The 22,609-nt window shown below is 39.2% G+C and overlaps 1 protein-coding gene across 1 annotated transcript in view; it reads left to right on the forward strand.

The window, feature by feature from the left end:
* The first annotated feature begins 14,005 nt into the window (after positions 1 to 14,005).
* The window catches only part of KIF1B (kinesin family member 1B), a 116,838-nt gene continuing 108,234 nt past the window's right edge, over positions 14,006 to 22,609 (forward strand). Inside the window, 1 exon segment of the mRNA XM_023746041.1 lies at positions 14,006 to 14,253. Coding sequence (XP_023601809.1) covers positions 14,148 to 14,253 — 106 coding nt within the window. The 5' untranslated portion in view covers positions 14,006 to 14,147.

Below are 22,609 nucleotides of genomic sequence, written 5' to 3' on the forward strand. Positions count from 1 at the left end.
TTGACAACCCCGGGCAGCTCCTCCGCGCGGGGAGCCTTTTCCAAGGGACCCCCCCCGTTGGGGGTGGGGTGCGGCCGCGTCCGGCGGGCTTCTTCCTTTTTTCGGGGCCGCGCCCGAGGCAGCCCCCGAACCAGCCCCGGGCCCTTCCAGCAGGAATCGGACTTCCGAACCGCTCTCTTCTCCTCGGTGGGGTCGCCTCGCTGAGCTGCCAAAGCAGAGTGTCTGCAAGGCCTCCCTTCTCGTGGGGGGTGCAAATACCGAGTTTTTTCCATCTTCATTTTCTACGGGCCAGGCGGGTGGAGGGGGGAGGCTTGCTCGGCGATGCCTTTTCGTGTCCATAGCCGAGGGGGGGGGTGGCGGAGGCCCGCCCCCCCGGACGGAAGGCCGCGGGGCGTGCCCGGGAGGGGTCGGCGCTCGCGGCAGCTCCCGGTGCAGGGGGTCAGGTGCCCGGGCTGTGCTGACCGCGGGAGAGGCCTGCGGCCGCCTTCCCCAGGACGCAGGTGGTCATCTCTGTGGAATCTGGAGGAGCTGAAATTAGAGCGTCGACAGATCCCTTGCTCGCTGTTCCAGGCAGCTGTTCTCCTGACATTGACGCGTTGCTTTGTGTCACAGACGGGTCGGTCTGAGCCTCAGGAAGGGTTGGTGGTTGGGTTGGAATAGCTTTTACGAAGTGGTCTATCAGGGTGGTTGTTTCCCTTCAAGGCTGGCGTTTTGTCAGCGTAGCTTAGTCATAATGAAATCCCAGCTCGAGTTCTTTAAGAAGCGCGGCGATGCTTTCTCATGAACGTGGTATGGCTGCTGGGTTAGGAGACCAGAGGGGTGGTTAACGCACTGTTTGAGGATGGGATGGGAAGACTGCACGCACGTTGGCATCGGAGAGCAGATCTGGAAGTGATCACTACCAGAATGCAGCATGAACCTGCAATCGATGGCTTTTCCCACCTCCTGGACGTGGACAGGCCCTGGAGAGTGCCATGCCCACCTCCTTTGTGTCCTTTGCTTTCATTCACACTCCATTTCTTAATGAATGAGTTCCTATAACTTATGTTGAAAAATTAAAACATTTTGGATAAGGTTTTCTAAGAAAAGTCATAACACCGTCTTTTTGTTAAGATTTCCTTTTAAAACTTGGTTGAATCAAAAGTGGCTTCAACAGAAACTAGTGGGGTTTTTTGCATTACATTCATATGAGAGAAGTACAGAATGTTTTACAATTTCATGCCCCAATTAAGGAATACACGTTTTAAATTTTTACAGTGACTTTATTAGTAAAAAAAAAATGTCTGAAAAAATAGTGATTTAATATAATTTCAGCATTTGGTGAAATCAGACCTGATTGTGGATCTGATTGGAGGCAAGATTTTATGAGTCTGTGCCGCTCTGCCCCGATGAATGTTTTCCCAAAATTTGTCCCATTAAGTACAGCTTCTGAGGCTTAGAACAGACTGTTTTTGCTTTTCAAGACCAGATATGAATGCACTTTTTCTTTTTACTGTCTTTCCTCTTTCCCTCTTTGAGATTGTGCAGGGAATAAACTCCCAAGAAGAGTGCCAATAGAGTATCTGTCTCCACAGCCAACGCTTTCTAGCCACTTCCCTGCTGTGGTCTTGTCCGGGGTACAAGTCAAGGACAACACTGGGCCCCTGCCTTCTTTTTGTAAGCCCCTTGCCAGGCTGCTAATCACAGCAGGTCTTTTCCAGGCATAAGCCTACCCTTTGGTCTTGTAAACTGATAGGATATAGTTTCACCAGGCTCCGAAGTGAAAGGTATAGCATGTCTACTTCATGTAGTTCTCTCTGAAAAATGGCCTTATTGGAACAGATACTGGTGAGTTTCTAGAGTCCCCCAAAAGGTGTGAATAAATATAAATACATTTGGAACTTTTCCTTTGCAGCTCATTAGTATAGGAGATAAATGAAACAGATGTGACTAAGATAGGAAAACCTGAAAAAGGTATTGTATACCTCTGACTTTTTGGTTAATGGTCCAGTGATTCATTTATGGTCACTTTTATGACATTCATTGCTAATTAATTGAGAATGCATGAAGAGATTTAATTCTTTACCTTCAAGGAACTTACATTTTACCATTTGAAAAGATATGGTAAGGTAAGGTAATTCCACCTCTTTTCTGTTATAATACAATTGAGTGTGCTGCTGCTGCCCATGTCATGGTGGTTTCCATGGTTTTTAGTCAGAGCCTTTCTCCCATAAAATACTTTTACCTAAGACTCAAGTGGTACTTTTATGGCTTTTGTGAATATGTTTTGTCATATGTAAATAATGGGTTTTAAAATATTTTAAATAATATCACATTGTTTACACCAAAGCATATCATTCAACAATGCCATCCTCGACCATTGCTGTATTTGATGACTTTGATACTTAACGTAGTTCTCTTGTCCATCTGAATTTCTTTCTTTTTTTTAAAAAAAATATTTTTATTGATTTCAGAGAGGAAGGGAGAGGGAGAGAGAGAAACATCAATGATGAGAAGGAATCATTGATTGGCTGCCTCCCGCATGTCCCTACTGGGGACTGAGCCTGCAACCCGGGTATGTGCCCTTGACCGGACTCAAACCCGGGACCCTTCAGTTCACAGGCTGATGCTCTGTCCACTGAGCCAAACCGGCTAGGGCCCATCTGAATTTCTGACATCATCCCAGCAACATAATGATCATATCAGGCTCTTCTATATGCCAGGCTCTTTTCTAAAGCACTTTGCACTTATTCACTAATTTTATCCTTACAACAACCATATGAGATAGATACTATTATCCCCATTTTATAGGTGAATAAACTGAAACAGAGGTCAAGTGACTTCCTCAGGTCACTAGAAGTAGTAAGTAACCACCATGCTGAGCTTACTTTGTAACTAACTACCCTTAACCTTAAAATTCCTTGACTTCAGCTCAAGCAAATGGTGGTTTCATTCTGTTCCAGTATCTCAGAATTGTGGCCACATCTTCTAACACATTGTCACCCTCAGATCTACTAAAGATATCAAATTTGCCGTCAGATCTTAAACTCTGATCATTTATAGCTCTCACTTTCGCAATCTTTCTGTGTGTTCTCCCAACTCAAGTCTCCTGGACCATCAGCCTCTTCTAGATTTTACTTCCTTGTCTTCCTTTTCTATACTGTGACTTCTGGGTTACATTGCTTCAGCTATTTTCTTGCTATGCAGTTTATAATTATTCTTTATTATTCTGCAAGACCCACTATGCAGATGCCAGCCTGGCATCATTTCTACCATCCAAACCCTCTGTTTTTACTCTGTGTCATGGAGAAACTTCACATTGTACTGGGATTAGTACCACGATTAATGTGTGTGGTCTTAGGTCTCCCTTTGGTATCTTTTCGAGCAGTTCTGCTCAGTCCCCTCCCCGGTTCTCCACAGTGGCTTTTCTAGAATCTTGATTACTTTACTCAGGCCTCCCCACTGCTCCATGCTCACATAAAACCTTACCTGCCACCTCATAGGGAAAAAAAGAGACATGAACTCCCTCAGCTTCCTCTCCCTCTGCTTACAAACTTCTCTGCCTTCTTTCTTACCCTCCTTGACTCCAGCTAATCCCTTGGCCTGTATCCTGGATATCACTGCCTTCTAATTTTAGGGACTTAGGTATTGGTTACTCCTCTTTCCCCCGGCAGGCGGTCCCCACAGTTCCTTGAATACAGCAGGTACATTCCCACCTTATGGCCGTTGCTCTCTTTCTTTTGCTTGGAACACTCTTCCCTGAAATCTGGTTGGCCGAGTCCTTCACTTCCTTCAAGTCTCACCACCTCTTCAGGCCTACCCTGACCTCATTTATGCACCTGCACAGCACTCCTCCCCACTGCCCTCCAGACCTCCCTGACTTTGTTGTACTTGACCTCCCTTATAATGCTTATTATCACTAACATTCTCTATAACTTATTGTTTTTAAAAATACATTTTTTTATTGATTTTAGAGAGAGAAGAAGGGAGAAGGAGAGAGAGATAGAAACATCATGCCTCCTGCATGCCCCCTAATGGGGATTGAGTCCCCAACCCGGGCTTGTGCCCTGACGGAATCCAACTGGTGATCTCTCTGTGCCTGGGTCAATGCTCAACCACTGGGCAATACTGGCTGGGCATAATTCATTAATGCCCTCTCTCCTCCTGCTAGAATGTAAGCTCCTCCATAGCAAGGATGTGTATCTGTGTTGTTCATTGATTTATCCCAGGGTGCTGGAACTGCCTGGCACGTTGTAGGTACCTAATAAATAAAGTATAGAAACATTCACGACTTTCTTAATTTAAAAAGGCATGTGGAGGAAAAGAAAGGGGGGGAATGTGGGGAGAGAGAAATCCCTCCTTTGTTTCTATATGCTCCTAATTTCCTCTCTCCTGCCTCCCACAACCATGTTCTAGAAGCTGCAAGGATACTTGCATTTCTACTTCTTTGCCTCCTAATTACTCCCAAGACCACCACAGACTAGCTCCACTTCGTTGACCCTGCTTTTGCTCAGGTTTCCAGGTCTTTATTGCTGAGAACAGGGGACACCCTTCACACCTTTGCAGGATTGAAAGTATTGCTCATTTCACTCCTCATTGAATTTTTGTCTGCTGGTGTTTTGGTGGGGCTAGTTTCAGTCTCTTGGGCTTCCTGCTGTTCTGGCCACTCACATGGCTATCAAATTCTTTCAACACCAATTTTTGTATAACTTTATTTGTATTAAAGGCTTACTTTATTTGTTTTTAGGAACCATAATTTTGAGTACATACCATATTTCTAATGTTATATAGCAGACTAGGCTATTACAGGAAAGTTCTCTTTATTTATAAATTATAGCACTTACTGCATCTAAAAAGGATTTGAGCAGCTTACCACAAATAGCATATATACAAATGAGGCTGTTAAAATATGAATAAGAAAGAAAAATCTATGTAACAGGAGGAAAAGTAAATATATACCAACTGCAGCAATTTGTATAACATGGTTATTGTAATTTAGTTGTGAAACTTTTGGAATTCAAGGTAAAAGGGACAGATAAATTACACAATTTTCATTTTGGTAAAAGAAGGCTAATGGCTTGTCAAGAAAAACTTTTTTTCTGATAATAAATTCTAAAGACTTTCTAAAAGAAAAATGGTATAGTCATCTATACAAACATGTGGATACAAACATGTACATACTGAGTGTTTCCAACAGGTTATTAAGTAAAAGGAAGAAATGTTCTTCAAAGACCTTTGTAAAAAAAGTAACCCACTTACTTTCCAAACTGAGAATACAGCATTAAAATATCACTAAAGTCTTTTCTGTGAAAGAGATATGACTAATGTGGTTCAGGTGTATAACTTTCTATAAAGATAAATCCCGGCAGAATCTCATTATTTAACCCTGGTCTGAGCCTAGAGTACTTGTATTCTATGTTGTCACCTAAACAAAAACAAACCTATTAACCTTTCGGTACCGGTTTATCCTGTGGCAAGATCGACACATTGTTGACATAGAGAAAAGTTTGACCTGCATTCTTGCCCAGATAGATAGGTGTAGTCAGGGGCAGATTTCACAAGAATTCTTGACTCATGTCAAATTTTAGCCTGGAGTAGATGTTGTCATCCACTTTGACAATAGAGAACTTCTCTGTTGGGGTTTGAGTAGCAGAGTTCCCCGTGGATCTGCCAGAATAAAATGATAGGATGTAGCTTCAGAGACTAGAATGAATTAACTATCCCAACTTTTAAGAGAAAAGGAAAAAAATCGCTCTCATTTAGAATTATTTGTTTTAAGCCATAGGAGCTATTGTTTTCTTGAGCACCTTTTTGGTTTCTGAGAATAAAATCCTGTTATCAGTGCAAAGGAGGATCCTTGACTTCTTAATTGTAGCCCCATTTGAGACTGAAAATCCAGTCTGCAGGTGACTCTTCCTGTGCAGTCTGATTCTTGGCATTGGGTTGGAATGCAGAAAGAAGCTTTTCTAACATGTGGTCCATTTTAAGCTTTCACAGCTGGGCTCATGGCTGATTTTTGTCTATAGAGTCAGAAACTAAGAATAGACAGGTAATTCATATACAAAAATAAATTTTTACATTTTGAAATGGGCCATTTTATCAGTATAGTCATGGTCAGTGACACAGTTTTATTGGGTCCTAAAACATGCTTGGTCTTCATGGAAAATATTAGACGGAGAGATGCAAAACTTAAAACAACAAGGAAATATTCATAGCATCTCAAAATGAACTCACTACCTACCGATACTTTTGGGTACCCATTCTTTTTTTTTAGATATATTTTTATTGCTTTCAGAGAGGAAGGGAGAGGGAGAGATAGAAACATCAACAATGAGAGAGAATCATTGATTGGCTACCTCCTGCATGCCCCCTACTGGGGATCGAGCCTGCAACCCAGGCATGTGCCCTTGACCTGGAATCGAACCTGGGACCCTTTGGTCCGCAGGCCGATGCTCTATCCACTGAGCCACACCAGCCAGGGCTTGGGTACCCATTCTTTAAGTTATAATACATTCTTTGAAATGTAATTCAGTGGAAAAGATAATCTATATTATAAAAGGCCAGTGGCTGTAACGCCGGAACTACCAAATGACCAGTAACCAGGAGGTGCGTGGAGCATCTCTCTGGCCTTCCCCCCACCTTACCCTCTGGGGCGATGGCAGCGTCAGTGGAGTGTCCCGGGGCGCCAGCAGTGTCCTCGGAGCGTGCAAGGCATAGCAGGGTGGCGGACATGGCCCTGATGGCAGGCTAGGCCTAGGGAACCCTACACGTGCATGATTTAATAGTGCGCTTGGCCTGTAGTCTTTTATTTTTTAAAATATATTTTATTGATTTTTTACAGAGAGGAAGGGAGAGTTTTTTATAGAGAGTTAGAAACATCGATGAGAGAGAAATATCGATCAGCTGCCTCCTGCACACCCCCTACTGGGTATATGCCCGCAACCAAGGTACATGCCCTTGACCAGAATCGCAGACCGACGCTCTATCCACTGAGCCAAACCGGTTAGGGCATTGGCCTGTAGTCTTTTAAATAAGCTTGCTTGTGTAGCAAATTGTACGAATATTAATTTTACTACTAAAAGACTTTTTTGGTTAAATTTTATTTTCACTTGTGAAAAATGTACTGAATAAAGTATAAGTGTAGGAGAGTTAAGTGAACTACTGACTGTATCATAGGGCAAAATGAAATAAATAGAAAAATGAGGTATCAGCACAGCGTTTTTTGGGAGCAAAGAGAAAAGAACTTTTGACTCAAAGGAGGACATTAAGGAATGCATGAATTAATGCTTCCTGATTCATGGTGACATTTGACTTTGTCCTTAAAAGATATGGTTTTATAATAGGTAAGAAGGGAGATTGGGTTTCCATGAATTGGATGTTTGGTGTAGTAAGAGGGTGCGTGGTGGAGAAGAAGCTAAAGTTGGGTAGTGAAAACTGAGACTGGGAAAGGAGGTTGAATTGTGGAGGCCCTTAAATTTTTAGTTTATGTTCTGAGGCTGTGGAAACCAATTGAACATGAACGGACCTCTGTTTTAGGAATATAATCCTGGCTGTTTTCTATAGAAAAGGGATATTACAAAAACAAACCAACTAAAACTAGCCAGTTAACTGCCATGATATTTTGAATTTAATTTAAAAAGGTCTGCCGCTTGTGTCTATAGACGCTTATGGCTTACAAATGGCTAGCATTATTTTGTTCTTGTTCACTTTGCTGAAAGGTCAGTTTGAGAATTAGTCTTCCTCTTAGGTTCCTAATAATCCAGGGTACCTCTGAAAACAAGTGAGAATTGCACAAGATCAAAATTAAGCAATTGGTCAGATATTTAGAAAAATTAAAATGAATTAGTCCTAAACGTTTTTATTTTTATTAAGTATTTATTCCTTTATTGTTAGTGGATGCTCCTGGAATTTTTGCTCCATTCCACTTTCCTAAGGCTTCTAATTGTATGTCATAAGGAAGGAAAAGTGGTCAGAGGAACAGTCTAGAACTGAGGCTGTGTAAGTGATTCAGAGTATGTATGGCTGCCTTTCCTACCTGTCTTTATTCTTTTGGCTTTTCAAAATTTGGAAAAAGTATTTTTAGGCTATTTTTTATTTTTCTATAACTTCTTTAAAATAGTCTGTAATTATTGTTTGTCATTGGAATTTAAACTCGACTTCAGATTTATATAATTGGCCATTTTTTAAAAAGGATCAGGGAGTTTTGAAGCTGTAATGTTTTGATGGACATCTCTGTTAAAAGAGATACTGTTTATAATGGTAACAGAGTAACACTTCCAATTGTCCACTTAACTGTAGTTTCTTATTACTGTATAGAGTTTTAACTCACTGTGGAGATGGTTGCAGTATTATTACAGGACAGTTAAAGCAGAAAAAATATCTAGGTTCAGGTTGGTTAGAGAAAGTAATTTTAAAATGTACATCACTTTCAAAAAAGAATGACTTAACTTTTTTAATTAGGAAGAAATTTTTTTTTAAAATATATTTTATTGATTTTTCACAGAGAGGAAGGGAGAGAGATAGAAAGCTAGAAACATCGATGAGAGAGAAACATCGACCAGCTGCCTCCTGCACATCTCCTACTGGGGATGTGCCCGCAACCCAGGTACATGCCCTTGACCGGAATCGAACCTGGGACCCTTCAGTCCGCAGGCCGACGCTCTATCCACTGAGCCAAACCGGTTTCAGCTAGGAAGAAATTTGAAATTAAGTTTATCCCGTTTCCTGTCTGTGTTTTGGAACAACTTTTTTTTTTTATTCCATCACTCTGTTGACATACAGTAACTAGGAATTCAACTAAAATATTTTAACCTCTATACTGTATATTCAAGACCCTGTGATAAGGGGGATTAGAAGCATGACTAAGATTCTGTTCTTGTCCTTAAGGAACTTAAAATCTACAGAAGAGATAAGAAAAGTAACTTATTCTGCCTTGGGTAGGATCAATGAATTGAGCAATATTAAATGGAGAAGCATTTGTATTTGGTTTGAGGAGTGGGGAGAATCTATGAGAGCTTTAGAGATGTAGCATATGAGAAGGTCCCAGAAAAATACATTGGATTTTGAGAAGTACTGGAGGGGAGGAAGCACCAAGTGGGTAGAGGGAATGTTGGAACAAAGGCATAGGGACACAAAAACATGAGATACTTTTAGGAAGCCCTCTGGTGAGAGATTGTTAAGGAATGTGGATGTAAGGCAGTGTTTTGTGGGCTAGGAAAAATAGGTGGTTTATGTTGCAGAACACATCGAATGCCACTGCGGGCAGTTCCATCATTGCTTGGTCAACAGTAGCGAAGCTTTGAGGATCTTTAAGTGGACAGTTATATGAACAGACTTGTACTTCAAGAAGATGAATCTAGCAATATTGTGTAGTATGAATGGAGTCCATGAAAATGGCAGTATTGTGTAGTACGCTTGGGTAGGAGTAAGAAAGAAAGTGGTTAAGAGAGTTAACAGTCTTGGGTGAGAAGTATTGAAGCCCTACAAGGGAAAGTGGTGGTAGAAATAGGTGATTTGGCAGTTGATTAGATGGATAGCGGAAACAGCTGTGTGACCTGTGTGGGAACAGGGGAATGGTGAGAAGTGTAAGAGAACTAGAAAAGAAATGGAAGAGCCTGTGTTGTTCCAGGGAGGTGGAGGGATACTTTGACTTTGGTTGTGTTATGTAGAATGAAATGCTGGCAGGAAAGCTAGGTAGAGGAGTCAAACAGTGTTTTGAGAAGTATATGTATGGGGACATTAGAATATTACATATCTTAGTGTTTTGCTTCCTAGTTGCAAATGAATATGTACTTTATAGCTAAAACCCAGCAAGGAGGTTTCAGCCTTTGTTTATTTGCAATTCCTTAATATCATCTGATACCCAGTCTATGTTTAGACTTCTATGATTATATAAAAAACATCTTTTTACAGATTTTCTTGATTAAAAAATCACCGCATTTGGTTGACAACTAACACTAGTCTCTTTAATTATTCCCCCTCTTCCATTTATTTGAAGAAACTGGGTGAGTTGACCTGTAGATTTTTTCCATATTTTGGGTTTGGCTGATTGTATCTTTTAGGTGTCATTTAAATTACTTCTTTGCTTCCTTTATGTTCTGTAAACTGGTAGTTAGATCTGAAGCTTGATTCTATTCAGTTGTTTTTTTTTTTAAGGGTTTGGGATAAAAGTACTTAATAGGTTTTGCTGGGTTTCCTATTGTAGCACATGGAGCATAACCCACCTAGGTGTCCCACTTTTAGTAATGTTCAGTTTGATTCAGATGTTGTCGCCTAATCCATACACTGTAATGTTCCCACATCAACCAGACTTTCATCTAAGGCTTTTTAGCAGCTAGTGATGATTGTTGCAGAGAGCCTTTATATCAGTAAGGTTGGAAAATGGTGACATTCTAATTCTGTCATTTCTTTTGCACTTATTAGCTGGCAGTTTTCTTTGAAGAAGAAGTTGCCCACATTGACTCTGGCTATTCTGGAATATAGTTTTGTTTTTAAAAATATATATTTTTATTGATTTAAGAGAGGAAGGGAGAGGGAGAGAGAGAATCATTGATCAGCTGCCTGCTGCACACCCCACACTGGGGATCGAGCCCCCAACCAGGTACGTGCCCTGACCGGCAATTGAACCATGACCTCTTGGTTCATAGGTCAATGCTCAACCACTGAGCCACACCTGCCGGGCTGGAATATAATTTATACAGGATATACAAATTGGATATGTACCCAATTCTTTTGTTTGCCGGTCTTCAGAATAATGAGGTTTTTTAAGGTATTATAAACTCATGAATTTATATATTTGATGTTTTTCACTCTGTTTGTACTATGTATGTATGTATTTTTATATTTTAATTATCCCATCTTTGGAGTCCCTTTAAGTTGGCATCTGTGTCCCTTTGCCATGATCTTATTCATCTTTGACAGATTTCTTGCTTATGATCATACTAACATGTTCCAGAATCATCTTGAAATTTCTTGCCTAGACTTGGAAATAGCCATTTTTTCAAGAAGCCCAAGTTCAAAGAGATTTTTGAGAAAATAGCATTTTTACTTTGGGAAGCTCTTAAAGAACAATACAAGATAGAATGCAGTCATGTAAAATGATAGCAGTGTTCTCACAATGTGTTGGGGGCTATAAATGCTGCAGGAAATACCAGTGATTCCTGGAACGTTTGGGCAGCCATTTTAGAAGAGGTAAGACTGGAGCTAAACTGTCAAATAGAGGAAAAAATGAAAATTCATATGCCCATTGTAGGAGAAATTGTTAGGAGGAGTGAAAGAACAATATGGATGGTATAGTAAAGGAGCTTGACTAGAACACAGAGTACCTTGACTTTGATTTTGATTTTATAAGCACTGGGAAATGAGAGAAAGTATTTGAGTTTGGAAGTGAAATTGCAAGTCATGCTTTGGAAAGAGTAATATTACAGCAGGGTTAAACAGTTGCTTAAAGCAGGGTTCTCAGCTGGAGATTTGTAACATAATCTTTGGGAAATTAAACAACCCATACCTGGGGCCTATCTCAACTTAGGCTCATTTGCTTTTTTTTTTAATTAAATTTATTGGGGTAACATTGGTTAATAACATAAATTTCAGGTGTGTAACTTTATAATACTACATGTGTATGTTCATCACCCAGTCTAGTTTCCTTCTGTCACCATATGTGTTTCAAAAGACCTTTGTACGATTCTATTTTATCAACCCTAATTAAAACTAAAATCTTGCCTGGCTGGTGTGGCTTAGTGGTTGAATGTTGACCCAAGAACCAGGAGGTCTGGGTTTAATTCCTGGTCAGGGCGCATGCCTGGGTTGCAGGCTCGATCCTTAGTTGGGGGCATAGGGGGAAGCCGGTCAGTGATTTTCATCATTGATGTTTCTACTGCTCTCCTTCCTTCTTCCTCTCTGAAATAAATAAAAACATTAAAAAAAAACACCTGAGAAACCCCTAAAAACTCAAAGATCAGTTCCGCTATTCCAAGTATGCTAAGCATGAGTTAGTAAGGGCATAGATTGGGGTAATGGCAATGGGAATGAGAGGAAGTAAGAGATAGAAAATGCAAATTAGTTTTTAAAGTTTTCATATGGCATTTCATTAATAATGTTAACACTAATAAAAGAATTCAAAGAGAGGGAAACAAAGATGACTCTTAAGATTTATGGTATGGGGCCAGATATAAATAGGAAGATTGGCAGAGATTGCTAGTTTGGGGGAGAAAGTAATGGGACATGTTGAATGTTGAGATGATGGCTGTATATCAAAATGGACTCTAGAGGTTGAAATGTGTTCTTTTTCGGACTGCTTCATTCATTCTCTCTTGGCAAAGTACGGTACTTAACTTAGATCATGCCAAATTGATTGGGAGGATTAAAAACTCTAAGCTTTCATTTGAAAAATGAAATGTTCAATATATTAAAAAAGAACTATCTGCCTGGCCAGTGTGGCTCAATGGTTGAGCATCAACCTATGAACCAGGTGGGGTTTGATTCCTGGTCAGGGCATATGCCTGGGTTGCAGGCTTGATCCCCAGCGTGGGATGTACAGGAGGCAGCTGGTCAATAATTCTCTCTCATCATTATGTTTCTGTCTCTCCCTCTCCCTTCCTCTCTGAAATCAATAAAAAAAAAAATTTTTTAAAAAAGAACTATGTTTAATGTAAAATAAAGTAGGAAAGGGACTGGAAAAGGCATTTCAGCAAATATGAAAATACCAGTATTAATAAATACTGTAATCATTTGGAACAAAAACAAAAGTCAGTAAACCAGGCAAAGGACTTGAACAGACAACTTTTACAACTGGGAAATTTAACTAATTAATTCATTCTTTCAACAAACATTTACTGAGTTCTTTCATCGGGTACTGTTCTAAGTGCTAGTGAATAAGATCTGTGAACATTCTGATGGTGGTGTGAGAGAGATGGACAATAGACATGGTTCAAAAAACAAGATTTCCAAATAGTGATAATGCTGTTGAGAAAATAAGATAGGTAATGAAGTAGAGAGTAGCTTTTTTTTAATGCCTTTTCTTGTGGAAAACTTTTGTAGTTGTGCAACGAGGTTAGCATTCCTACTTAGTTATGTGGAAAAAAATTGGTCAGATTTAAATTAAGTTCTGTTGTGGTTCCCTGCTAATTGCACACAAAAGTATTTTTCTTTTGTTTGGTTCCTGAATATGTTTATACTAGAGGCCTGGTGCACAAAATTTGTGCACAGGTAGGGTCCCTAGGCCTGGCCAGCGATCAGGGCCGATTAGGGCCTTCCTTCCCTTGCTGCCAGCTGCCGGCTGGGGCCTTCCTTTGTTCCACGCCAACCCCTGGTGATCAACGCACATCATAGCAAGCAATCGAATTCCCAGTCTCCCCGTTGAACTCCCAAGGAGACAGTTTGCCTATTAGCCTTTTATATACATAGAAGATTAACGGGATAGAGTATGGATTGAGATTTGGTTTTTCTTGTGGAAATTACTTATATGGATTCTTTTCACAGAAGAGTGTCTGTTTTGTTCTGTTGAGAGGGAAACCATTCCTCTGAAAAATATTCACATTTTTTCCTCTGTTTCTTGGAGTCTTCTCTGCTTATTGTACAGAATGGTTGTGAGGGTCAAATGAGATACATATGAAAGGATCTAAGTTAAGGAAATCTTTGAGTACATAGAAGTTATAGGAGTGAGCTGGAACTCTTTGTCCTTTGCTGTTTAATTACACATCATATAACTGAATATTTCAAGCTAGAATTGAAGTATACAGAAAGTTCAGTGCATTTCTTTAAAGTATTAAGTCATTTTGCAGATGGGAATGTACTTGTGTAAGAAAAACAGAGCAAGGTAATTGCCTGTTACTTTGCAGTTACATTTTTTTATTAAATTAAGGTTAGGGACTTTTTACGTATGGTAAAGGGGTAATGGAGTAGGAAAACAAATTTCAGTCTTAATTTTCTAATGGATAATTTACTGTCGAGAATATAAGACTTATAGGGAATGAGGTTTTTAGAAATGGAAACAAAAATAGTCCTAAGATATAAGAAAGTAGCTCATATGCTCAAGTTAGCCCAAGCTTTCTTTAATTCTGACTGCCTTCTATGGAACTTTTTTATTTTCAAAGGAAACTTGAACATAACTTCAAAAGAAGATTTGATTCTTTATTTCTGGACTGCAATTATATAACAAGACCATCAGAATGTCGGGAGCCTCAGTGAAGGTGGCTGTTCGAGTGCGGCCTTTCAATTCTCGAGAGACCAGCAAAGAGTCCAAGTGCATCATTCAGATGCAAGGCAACTCGACTAGTAAGTACATGTTGTTTTCTATCAGTTATATTTCACTTTTCTATTCTTCCTCCGTCCCTTCTTGCTGTGATCAAGATACATGAATATTTGGGTATTACCACTTACCACTTTATACTTTACTATTATTTTAATTTAATAATTGTATTTTAATTTAATAATTGTCTTTTCATTTCTTTTTTTAAAAAAATACTTATTGTTGAAAGTATTATATATGTCCCCTTTTTTCCCTCCATTGACCCCTTCTAGTCCACCCCTGCCCTCTGCCCCAGGCCTTCACCACCCTATTGTCTGTGTCCATGGGTTATGCATACAAGTTCTTTGGTTGATCATCACCCCCCACCACCACCACTCTCCCCTGCCTTCCCTCAGAGTCTGCAGTCTGTTCTATGCTTCTGTGTCTCTGGATCTATTTTGTTCATCAGTTTATTTTGTTCGTTAGAGTCCATATATGAGTGACTTTAGCATGAAAGACTATCCATAATAAGTTAATAGGGTTTACTAGTATTTATTAGCAAGTATCTACTTTATGTATGTTTAATGGTGTGGTAAGTACTAAACAGAATACAAAAGAACAGTAATCCATTGACTGTCCAAGAAAATAAAATTATTAGAGTATGTGGTAAAATTAAAACCTTTTCTTTAGTTCTGGGTAGTTATGAGAAATGGGTCTGGGTCTGCTTGACTTTCTGACTTTGCTGTTTTTTTTAATCAGATGGATTAAAAGCTCATTAAGAGATTATTGATGGCTAATTTAAAAAAAAGGTGTTAGATCTCATTTTTTAAAGATACATAGCTCTCTTTTTTGCCTTATTTTGATTGCATAGAAAATAATGTCAGTTTAAGGTAGAAAAGTAAAATTACCCAAATATGATATTCACTCTGGATGAAAGATTTCAGATGTTTTCACTTGTGGTAGATAACAAACTGGAGAAGAAAATAAGATTTCTGGTTGGCCACCTTTTTAGGATAGGGCCATAAAATTTAAAATTTGTGAGGCTATGTCTTATGTACCAATTCTTGCTTATAACCCATAAAATAATCTCTCCAGAACCATTGAAAATATTGATATGTCTTTTTTTTTTAATATATCTTTATTGATTTCAGAGAGGGAGAGATAGAAACATCAATGATGAGAGAGAATCATTGATCGGCTGTCTCCTGCATGCCCTACACTGGGGATCAAGCCCACACACGGGCATGTGCCCTTGACCAGAATTGAACCCAGGACCCTTTAGTCCACAGGCCGATGCTCTATCCACCAAGCCAAACCGGCTAGGGCTTGATATGTCTTTCGATAAAACATTAAAGAAGAAATGCCTGATTTTATTTATTATTATTTTAAATATTTTTATTAATTTCAGAGAAGAAGGGAGTGGGAGAGAGAGATAGAAACATCAATGATGAGAGAGAATCATTGATTGGCTGCCTCCTGCACATCCCCTACTGGGGATTGAGCCCACAACCTGGGCATGTGCCCTTGACCGGAATTGAACCCAGGACCCTTCTGTCCACAGGCCAGTGCTCTATCTACTGAGCCAAACGGTCTAGGGCTGGTTTTTATTACTAAAAGTAATTAATACTTTGGTTAAAGTAGGCCTGGATATATTGTACTAGTTCTATAAAAACCAGTCTGTGGACCACCTTAAGCAAAGTGCTGAACTACCAGTGGTTTTTCCATCATATTTTGTCCAAAACTTTTCTAGACTACAGGCTGAGTGGCTTTGCTCTGCCCTGCCCTTTCTGTCTTTCCCTTCCTCTTTGAGAGTCTACTAAACTGTGTGCCTATAGGGAATTACAGAATTGTATGTACCATAGGACTTTGCCCTTAAGGAGTTTTTAGTTCAAGGTAGGAGAGATAAGATATAATAAAATAACCTCAATCCAAAGTAAATGAAAGTGATAATTGCCATAAAAAAGGATTTTTAAAAAGTGCAAATGTGAGTTTGGCAAAGAACACATGTAAGATTCATAGATGATAGGGCATTTTAGCTAGACCTTGAGGAATAAATCAAATTATAAACTAAACATCCAGTAAGTTTGGGGAAATTTTCAGAATTGTAGCTTATTAGAACTTGTGCTATGACTAGATATTGGTACTTCTCACCTTCATCTGGCTATAGTAGATTGCTTCTCGCATGTCAATGTTCAGCAGGAGAAATTTGACTTTTAAATTACCATTAATCTACTTGAACAAAAATGCTCTTTCGCTGAATTGGCCTTGGAAAAAGTAGGGCTAGTTTTCTAGCTAAATACTTACTTTGTCATGGCTCAGGGCTTGGAGTAATTGTGGTTCCTTGAAAGGTGTTTGTTCCTGGAAAGCTAGTTATCTAATTGTATCAGAGTCGTTTTTCTCTAGGATTTTTGGCGTTTTGGTTTTCTACTAATTTTTATATTTTGGGGTTTTTTTTTACATGGCAATTTATTAGTAATTTGACTAATAAGCAATCTAGATGCTTTTTAAATGAGAGATTTTAAGTGAGCCACTTGCTATGTTTAGAAAGTATTAATGGCTTTAAAAAAACACACACATTGGACTTAAGGTTGGGAGAGAGCATGCATTTTGAACCTAGAATTGTTGAAAAAATGAAATGAATTTGCTATAGCCACATGTGTTCGCTGCATTAAAAGACTTCTATGCTGGCAAGCTAGCCTAAACTGCTGCTCACAGGGATTATAGTTGATTGCAGATGGAATGTTCCTGCCATAAGATACCTTATGAAAAAGTAGAAGAGGGTGAAGGGTACTTTAGGGAATGTGCCAGATCTGAAAACTGAGTAGCAGCAGTTTTATTTAAGCACTTTCTGGTCTCAGAGGGAATATTTTCCATGGCACAGATAAATGTTACTGCCTTGACATTTTTGAGACCCGAGTGCATACACAAATGGCTTTGTTTAATAATATCCCATTATATTCCAAGTTTCTCCCACTTAGGCAGCATTTTTTATTGTCTAGTTACCTCCTTACCACAGTCGCCTGCTGCATTTTGATGAACTTTTATTGTTTCTATTTGGTTAAGTGGTTAGAATTTTGTATTCTAGTCTTTAAGTCTTTAGGTATTTTTACTCTCATTAGTATTACCTAATTCTCACTTGCATTTTAGTTTGGTTTCTTTTCTTGGGGCCTGTGGATTGACTTCTGAGTGTCTGTCAAGATGGTCCCTTGAAATTATATGCAAAATAAAAAAAAACACACAAAAAAGTCTTAAGCATTTTCTTTGGGAGGGAGTAATCACTTCCATTACATTTTTAGAGATCTGTGTCCCCCAAAAGGGTTAAGAGGCACTAGCCTTGTATCAGAATGAGATCTCCTTAAGTCTTTTCTGGGATAAGCCAGGGCTAATTATAGTTAGATCAGACTAACGTGTGAATTTCATAACATAGCACCCGAAGTGCTTCACAGTGTGGCTGGAGAAGTAGGATAAACCCAGCTCTTCGTCTACTGCTTGTCCACCTCTAACCATGAGCTCTGACCTGAGAGATGGGATGTCTACTTTCTTTTAACCTGTTCTTTGTCGGGATTCATTCTGTGAACTGTGTATCTTACACATGCCCAATCATATTTCTCTTTATAACCTCTACCAAGTAGTGCATTCCTCTGGGAGTCACTAAAACTGCTGATGATTTGGGCATTTAAACTCCTAACAGCACTCATTTTTCTTAGAGCAAAACAAAACAAAAAAAACAACCACCTAGAACAGTGATGGCGAACCTTTTGAGCTCGGCGTGTCAGCATTTTGAAAAACCCTAACTTAACTCTGGTGCTGTGTCACATATAGAAATTTTTTGATATTTGCAACCATAGTAAAACAAAGATTTATATTTTTGATATTTATTTTATATATTTAAATGCCATTTAACAAAGAAAAATCAACCAAAAAATGAGTTCGCGTGTCACCTCTGACCTAGAAACAACCCAGTATCCATCAGCAAGGGACCAGATAAATAAATCATGTTATATTTTATTTACTTATTAATTCAGTCTCAATGTGGCTTCTTCCTTACTCCTTAGTTTAGGACTTCTGTTCAGCTAGTCTTCAGAGGGTTCTCCACATTGATTGTTCTAGATTTTAGTTGTAATACAACTACAACTGAGGTCCTGGGAGGAGGCAAGCACAGTGTTTACCTACTTTGCCATCTTGACCAGAACTCCATGGTACATATATATTATAGAATATAGCAAAGAAGAGAATTAATGCAGCACACACACACACACACACACACACACACACACACACATCATACATAAACTACAGCCTCACAAGTTGCAAAGGAAGCTCATGTATTTTCCTATATAATAAAAGTCTAATATGCAAATCGACCAAACGGTGGAATGACCGGTGGTACGACTGGTCACTGACCACCAGGGGGCAGATGCTCAATGCAAGACTGCCCCCAGCCCGCAGACCCCAGGCCAGCCAAGGTGGGGCCAGCAGGGGCCCTCCAATCGCCCACCCCAGTCGCCCCACAGGTTGGCCCTGATTGCCAGCCAGGCCTAGGGAACCTACCCATGGATGAATTTCGTGCACTGGCCCTCTAATATTAATATAAATTTCAAGCCCTAACTGGTTTGGCTCAGTGGATAGATCGTCAGCCTGCGGACTGAAGGGTCCCAGGTTTGATTCTGGTCAAGGGCATGTACCTTGGTTGCGGGCACATCCCCAGTAGGGGGTGTGCAGGAGGCAGCTGATCGATGTTTCTCTCTCATCGATGTTTCTGACTCTCTATCCCTCTCCCTTCCTCTCTATAAAAAATCAATAAAATATATTAAAAATATATAAATTTCAAAACATGCAAAGCTGTGTTCTGTATTCCTTACTCCATATAAACACATGTATGGGGTAAAACTGTGCAGAAAAGTAAGGTAATAATGACAAAATTCAGCATGTTTCAGAGGGGGGATGGTGGGCCAAGAGATCTGGGAAGGTCATCCAGTGGAACTGCAGGGTGAGAGCCATGTTCTGTAACTGGCTGGGGAGTACCCAGGCTTTTGTTTTGTTATTGTTTAAACTCTACATATATTTTATAAATGTATCTGCTACATATCTACTAAATATTTAATTTTAAAAGTAATATAAAAGCAAAGGAAAAAACACACACAAAGTCTTAATCTTACAAATAGAGATCAGTGTTCCAGTGCCTGTCTATACCAATGACCAGGAATAGGCACAAGTCCATGAAATTTGCCTCCTATTCCCTATTTCTGAAGCCTTCTAGCCAGTTTTCCCCTCCTTTTTCCAAAGACAGGAATGCTTGCTTTTTACGTTAATGATTAAATGACAGTCAGTTATTGGAATGTAAAAAGGTAAACAATAAGAAGATAAAGAGGCTTATACAGCAAAGGAAGAAGAGGTCAGTAAAATATATTGAGATCAGCTTGAGTACCAGCGGCACTTATCCTGTAGTGTCAGGACTTGGAGCTATAGCTGTGTGTGCATGTGTGTGCGTGTTGTGTGTGTGTGTTGGCGGATGGGGAGTAAAGGTGCCTGTGAAAATGATACTACATTTACTCAATTGGAGTTGGTTGAAACTAGTTTTGTCCTTTAGAGGGACTTTTGGAATGGGTAAGTAAAGGGAGGGTCTCACACTGTCAGTTTGCTTCTCTCCCTTGAGGGAGGTTGTCCCTCAGTGTCAGGGTTGGGGAAGGCCGTCATCCTTACTGCCCCTTCTTTAGCACAGGCCTGTCTACTGGCCACTGCCTTTGCTGCGGGACCTTTTTACATCGGGATCCTTCTTCTGCCCCCCTGCCTTAAAGCAGCCTTTGCCTCCCTTCCTTTTCCTCAGATCCAAAACATTGTTTTTTCTTCTCTATCTAACACAGTATTATTTAATATTCCATGACTTCTCATGTGGCAACTTACTCAGTGGAAATTCTGAAATGTGTCCCTACGTTTCTTACATTTTTCTTCTACTGGGATAAAGTTTATGGTCGTAAAGAAGGGCATTACTTAGACTGCACCCTCTTCTAGATGAGTTGTGAGGTGTATTTCTCTTTGTTTTCCAGTGTCTTTAAACTTTTATTGCATTTTATTACTTTGGAGTGTGTTAGCAAGGCATTTTGGCATGTGACAAAAATAAAATTGTGTTTGGTCAGTTCCAAGCATATCATCTAAACTCTTCTGCTTCTTCCCATCTTGTTTGACTCCCAAAATGCAGATGACTTTCAGCATTTGTCAGTAATGGGTTGGTTGATTGTATGAACAAAACTTAATGGCCTGTTGGTGTTGAAAGTGTGATTTTTTTGCAGATTTTATAATTTTTCACAAGTATCTGCTGTGGGGCTTATATTTATAGCCCTGGATCTGAGAACAACTAAGGATTATGTGTCTTCTGGTTACTACAATGAACAAAAGAGGATCCTTTTGACGTAACTGTCATTTCTTGTTATTGTTTTCTTTATATTTGGAAAATACTGAAGTGGTATTTGGGGGGAAATTATTCTGTAATTATTCTGGGCTATTTTTTTATCCATTTTCCTGGCAAGTTCAAGTAAGTAGCACATTATTTCTTTTTCAGTGGTTCTTTTGTCTGGCTGTGGGGTCCTTCTTACTGCCTTATGCCTTACTTCAGGAAGTTTCTCACCTTGTAAAATATCTCATAAGAAAGACAACCTTGCCCTAAACCGGTTTGGCTCAGTGGATAGAGCATCAGCCTGCGGACTCAAGGGTCCCAGGTTCGATTCTGGTCAAGGGCATGTACCTTGGTTTCGGGCACATCCCCAGTAGGGAGTGTGCAGGAGGCAGCTGATCGATGTTTCTCTCTCATCGATGTTTCTAACTCTCTATCCCTCTCCCTTCCTATCTGTAAAAAATCAATAAAATATATTTTTTTTAAAAAAAGAAAGACAACCTAATGGAAAAAGGGAATATTTTAAGACTATGTTTTATATCCCTAATCGCCTTAAACAGTTGGTGGCTCATAGGTATTCAGTAAATTGACTTTGCTTTACCTTTCTTGCATCATCTGCTATATGTAATTTTTCGTCTCATTCTATCTTTTTTTTTCAAATATCTTTGAAATATATACAAAATAATCATTTGTTTAAATGCTTTCTTTTAGAGCAAAATGAGGCTTGGAGTTTCAGGAATGCCTGGCTTAAGTCCCTTCCCCCCACCCCCTTTTTTTTTTGTAGCATATAGTAGCATATTACTATCTTTCTCACAACTTTTCTAACTCTTGCTGAGGCATTATCCTCTGGTGTTCTTGCTGATAGCAGTGTTATGTCACCGATTTTCATCCTAGTTTAATACCTTTACTTAGGGGAAAAAATACTAAAGGAAGATAATTTGTTAGCTCTCTTAGTGCAGGTTTTTTCTTTCTTACCCTATTTCAGAACAATTTATTGAACATATTTATTCAGTATATCCATAATTAATATAAACCAATCAGCTCTAAAATTTAAAGAACGCATAATGTCCTTTGTTTTCAAAACAAAAGCAGTTGGCAAATTGAACATTCACAAAGCAGAAAGCAAAATCTTACCACTGAGAGAGAATTATCATTAACATTTTGTTGGATATTTCTCTTATCTTTTCCTTGCACTTTCACATGTTAAATAAAATATGTTACATATCGGGTCATTTTATATCTATATATGATGGCTGCAAACTGCTATTTAACTATCTGTCTTAGTTTTCCGATTCCACTTGTCTTGGCTTCCTAGCCTCTCTCAGAATGAGGTATACCGTAAAGAGCAGTGTTTGAAAAATTACTTGTTAAATTTTTTTTTTTTTTGGTTAGTTTTGGTACCCAAATTGTGACATTCAGTGAGAATATATATATTTTAAAGGCCAGAACAATAGAAGCTATCACTAAATTGAAGGAGGCCTTTGATATTGTGTGTTTGCAACTGCTTTTTATTACAGGGTATAATTTACACTTTTTCAATAATCTAAATAAGTTGTTTTCACATCTAGATCCCAAAATAGCAAAGAGAAAAGACTGGATAAAATGTAGGAAGCCTAGTTTTTCTTTGCTGCTTTGCATCTCATTGTTCTAGACTTTTGAGGTTGCCTTAATTAAAATCCAAACTGTACTGCATGTGGCCTTTATATGTGCATTTGTTGTTGTTTTTTCCATAGAAGAAAGCAGCCATGTCCCATTCATTTTTAATAAATTTTTATTGATTTCAGAGAGGAAGGGGAGAGGGAGGGACGGAGAGAGGGAGGGAGGGAGGGAGGGGGAGAGAGAGAGAGAGAGAGAGAGAGAAAATCATCAATGATGAAAGAGGATCATTGGTTGGTTGCCTCCTGCATGCCTCACACTGGGGATCAAGCCTGCAACTCGGGCATATGCTCTGACCGGGAATTGAACAGCAACCTCTTGATTTATAGGTTGATGCTCAAACACTGAGCCATGCT

Source organism: Myotis lucifugus, unplaced genomic scaffold (assembly GCF_000147115.1).
Source record: "Myotis lucifugus unplaced genomic scaffold, Myoluc2.0 scaffold_621, whole genome shotgun sequence".
In the NCBI taxonomy this organism is placed as follows: Eukaryota; Metazoa; Chordata; class Mammalia; order Chiroptera; family Vespertilionidae; genus Myotis; species Myotis lucifugus.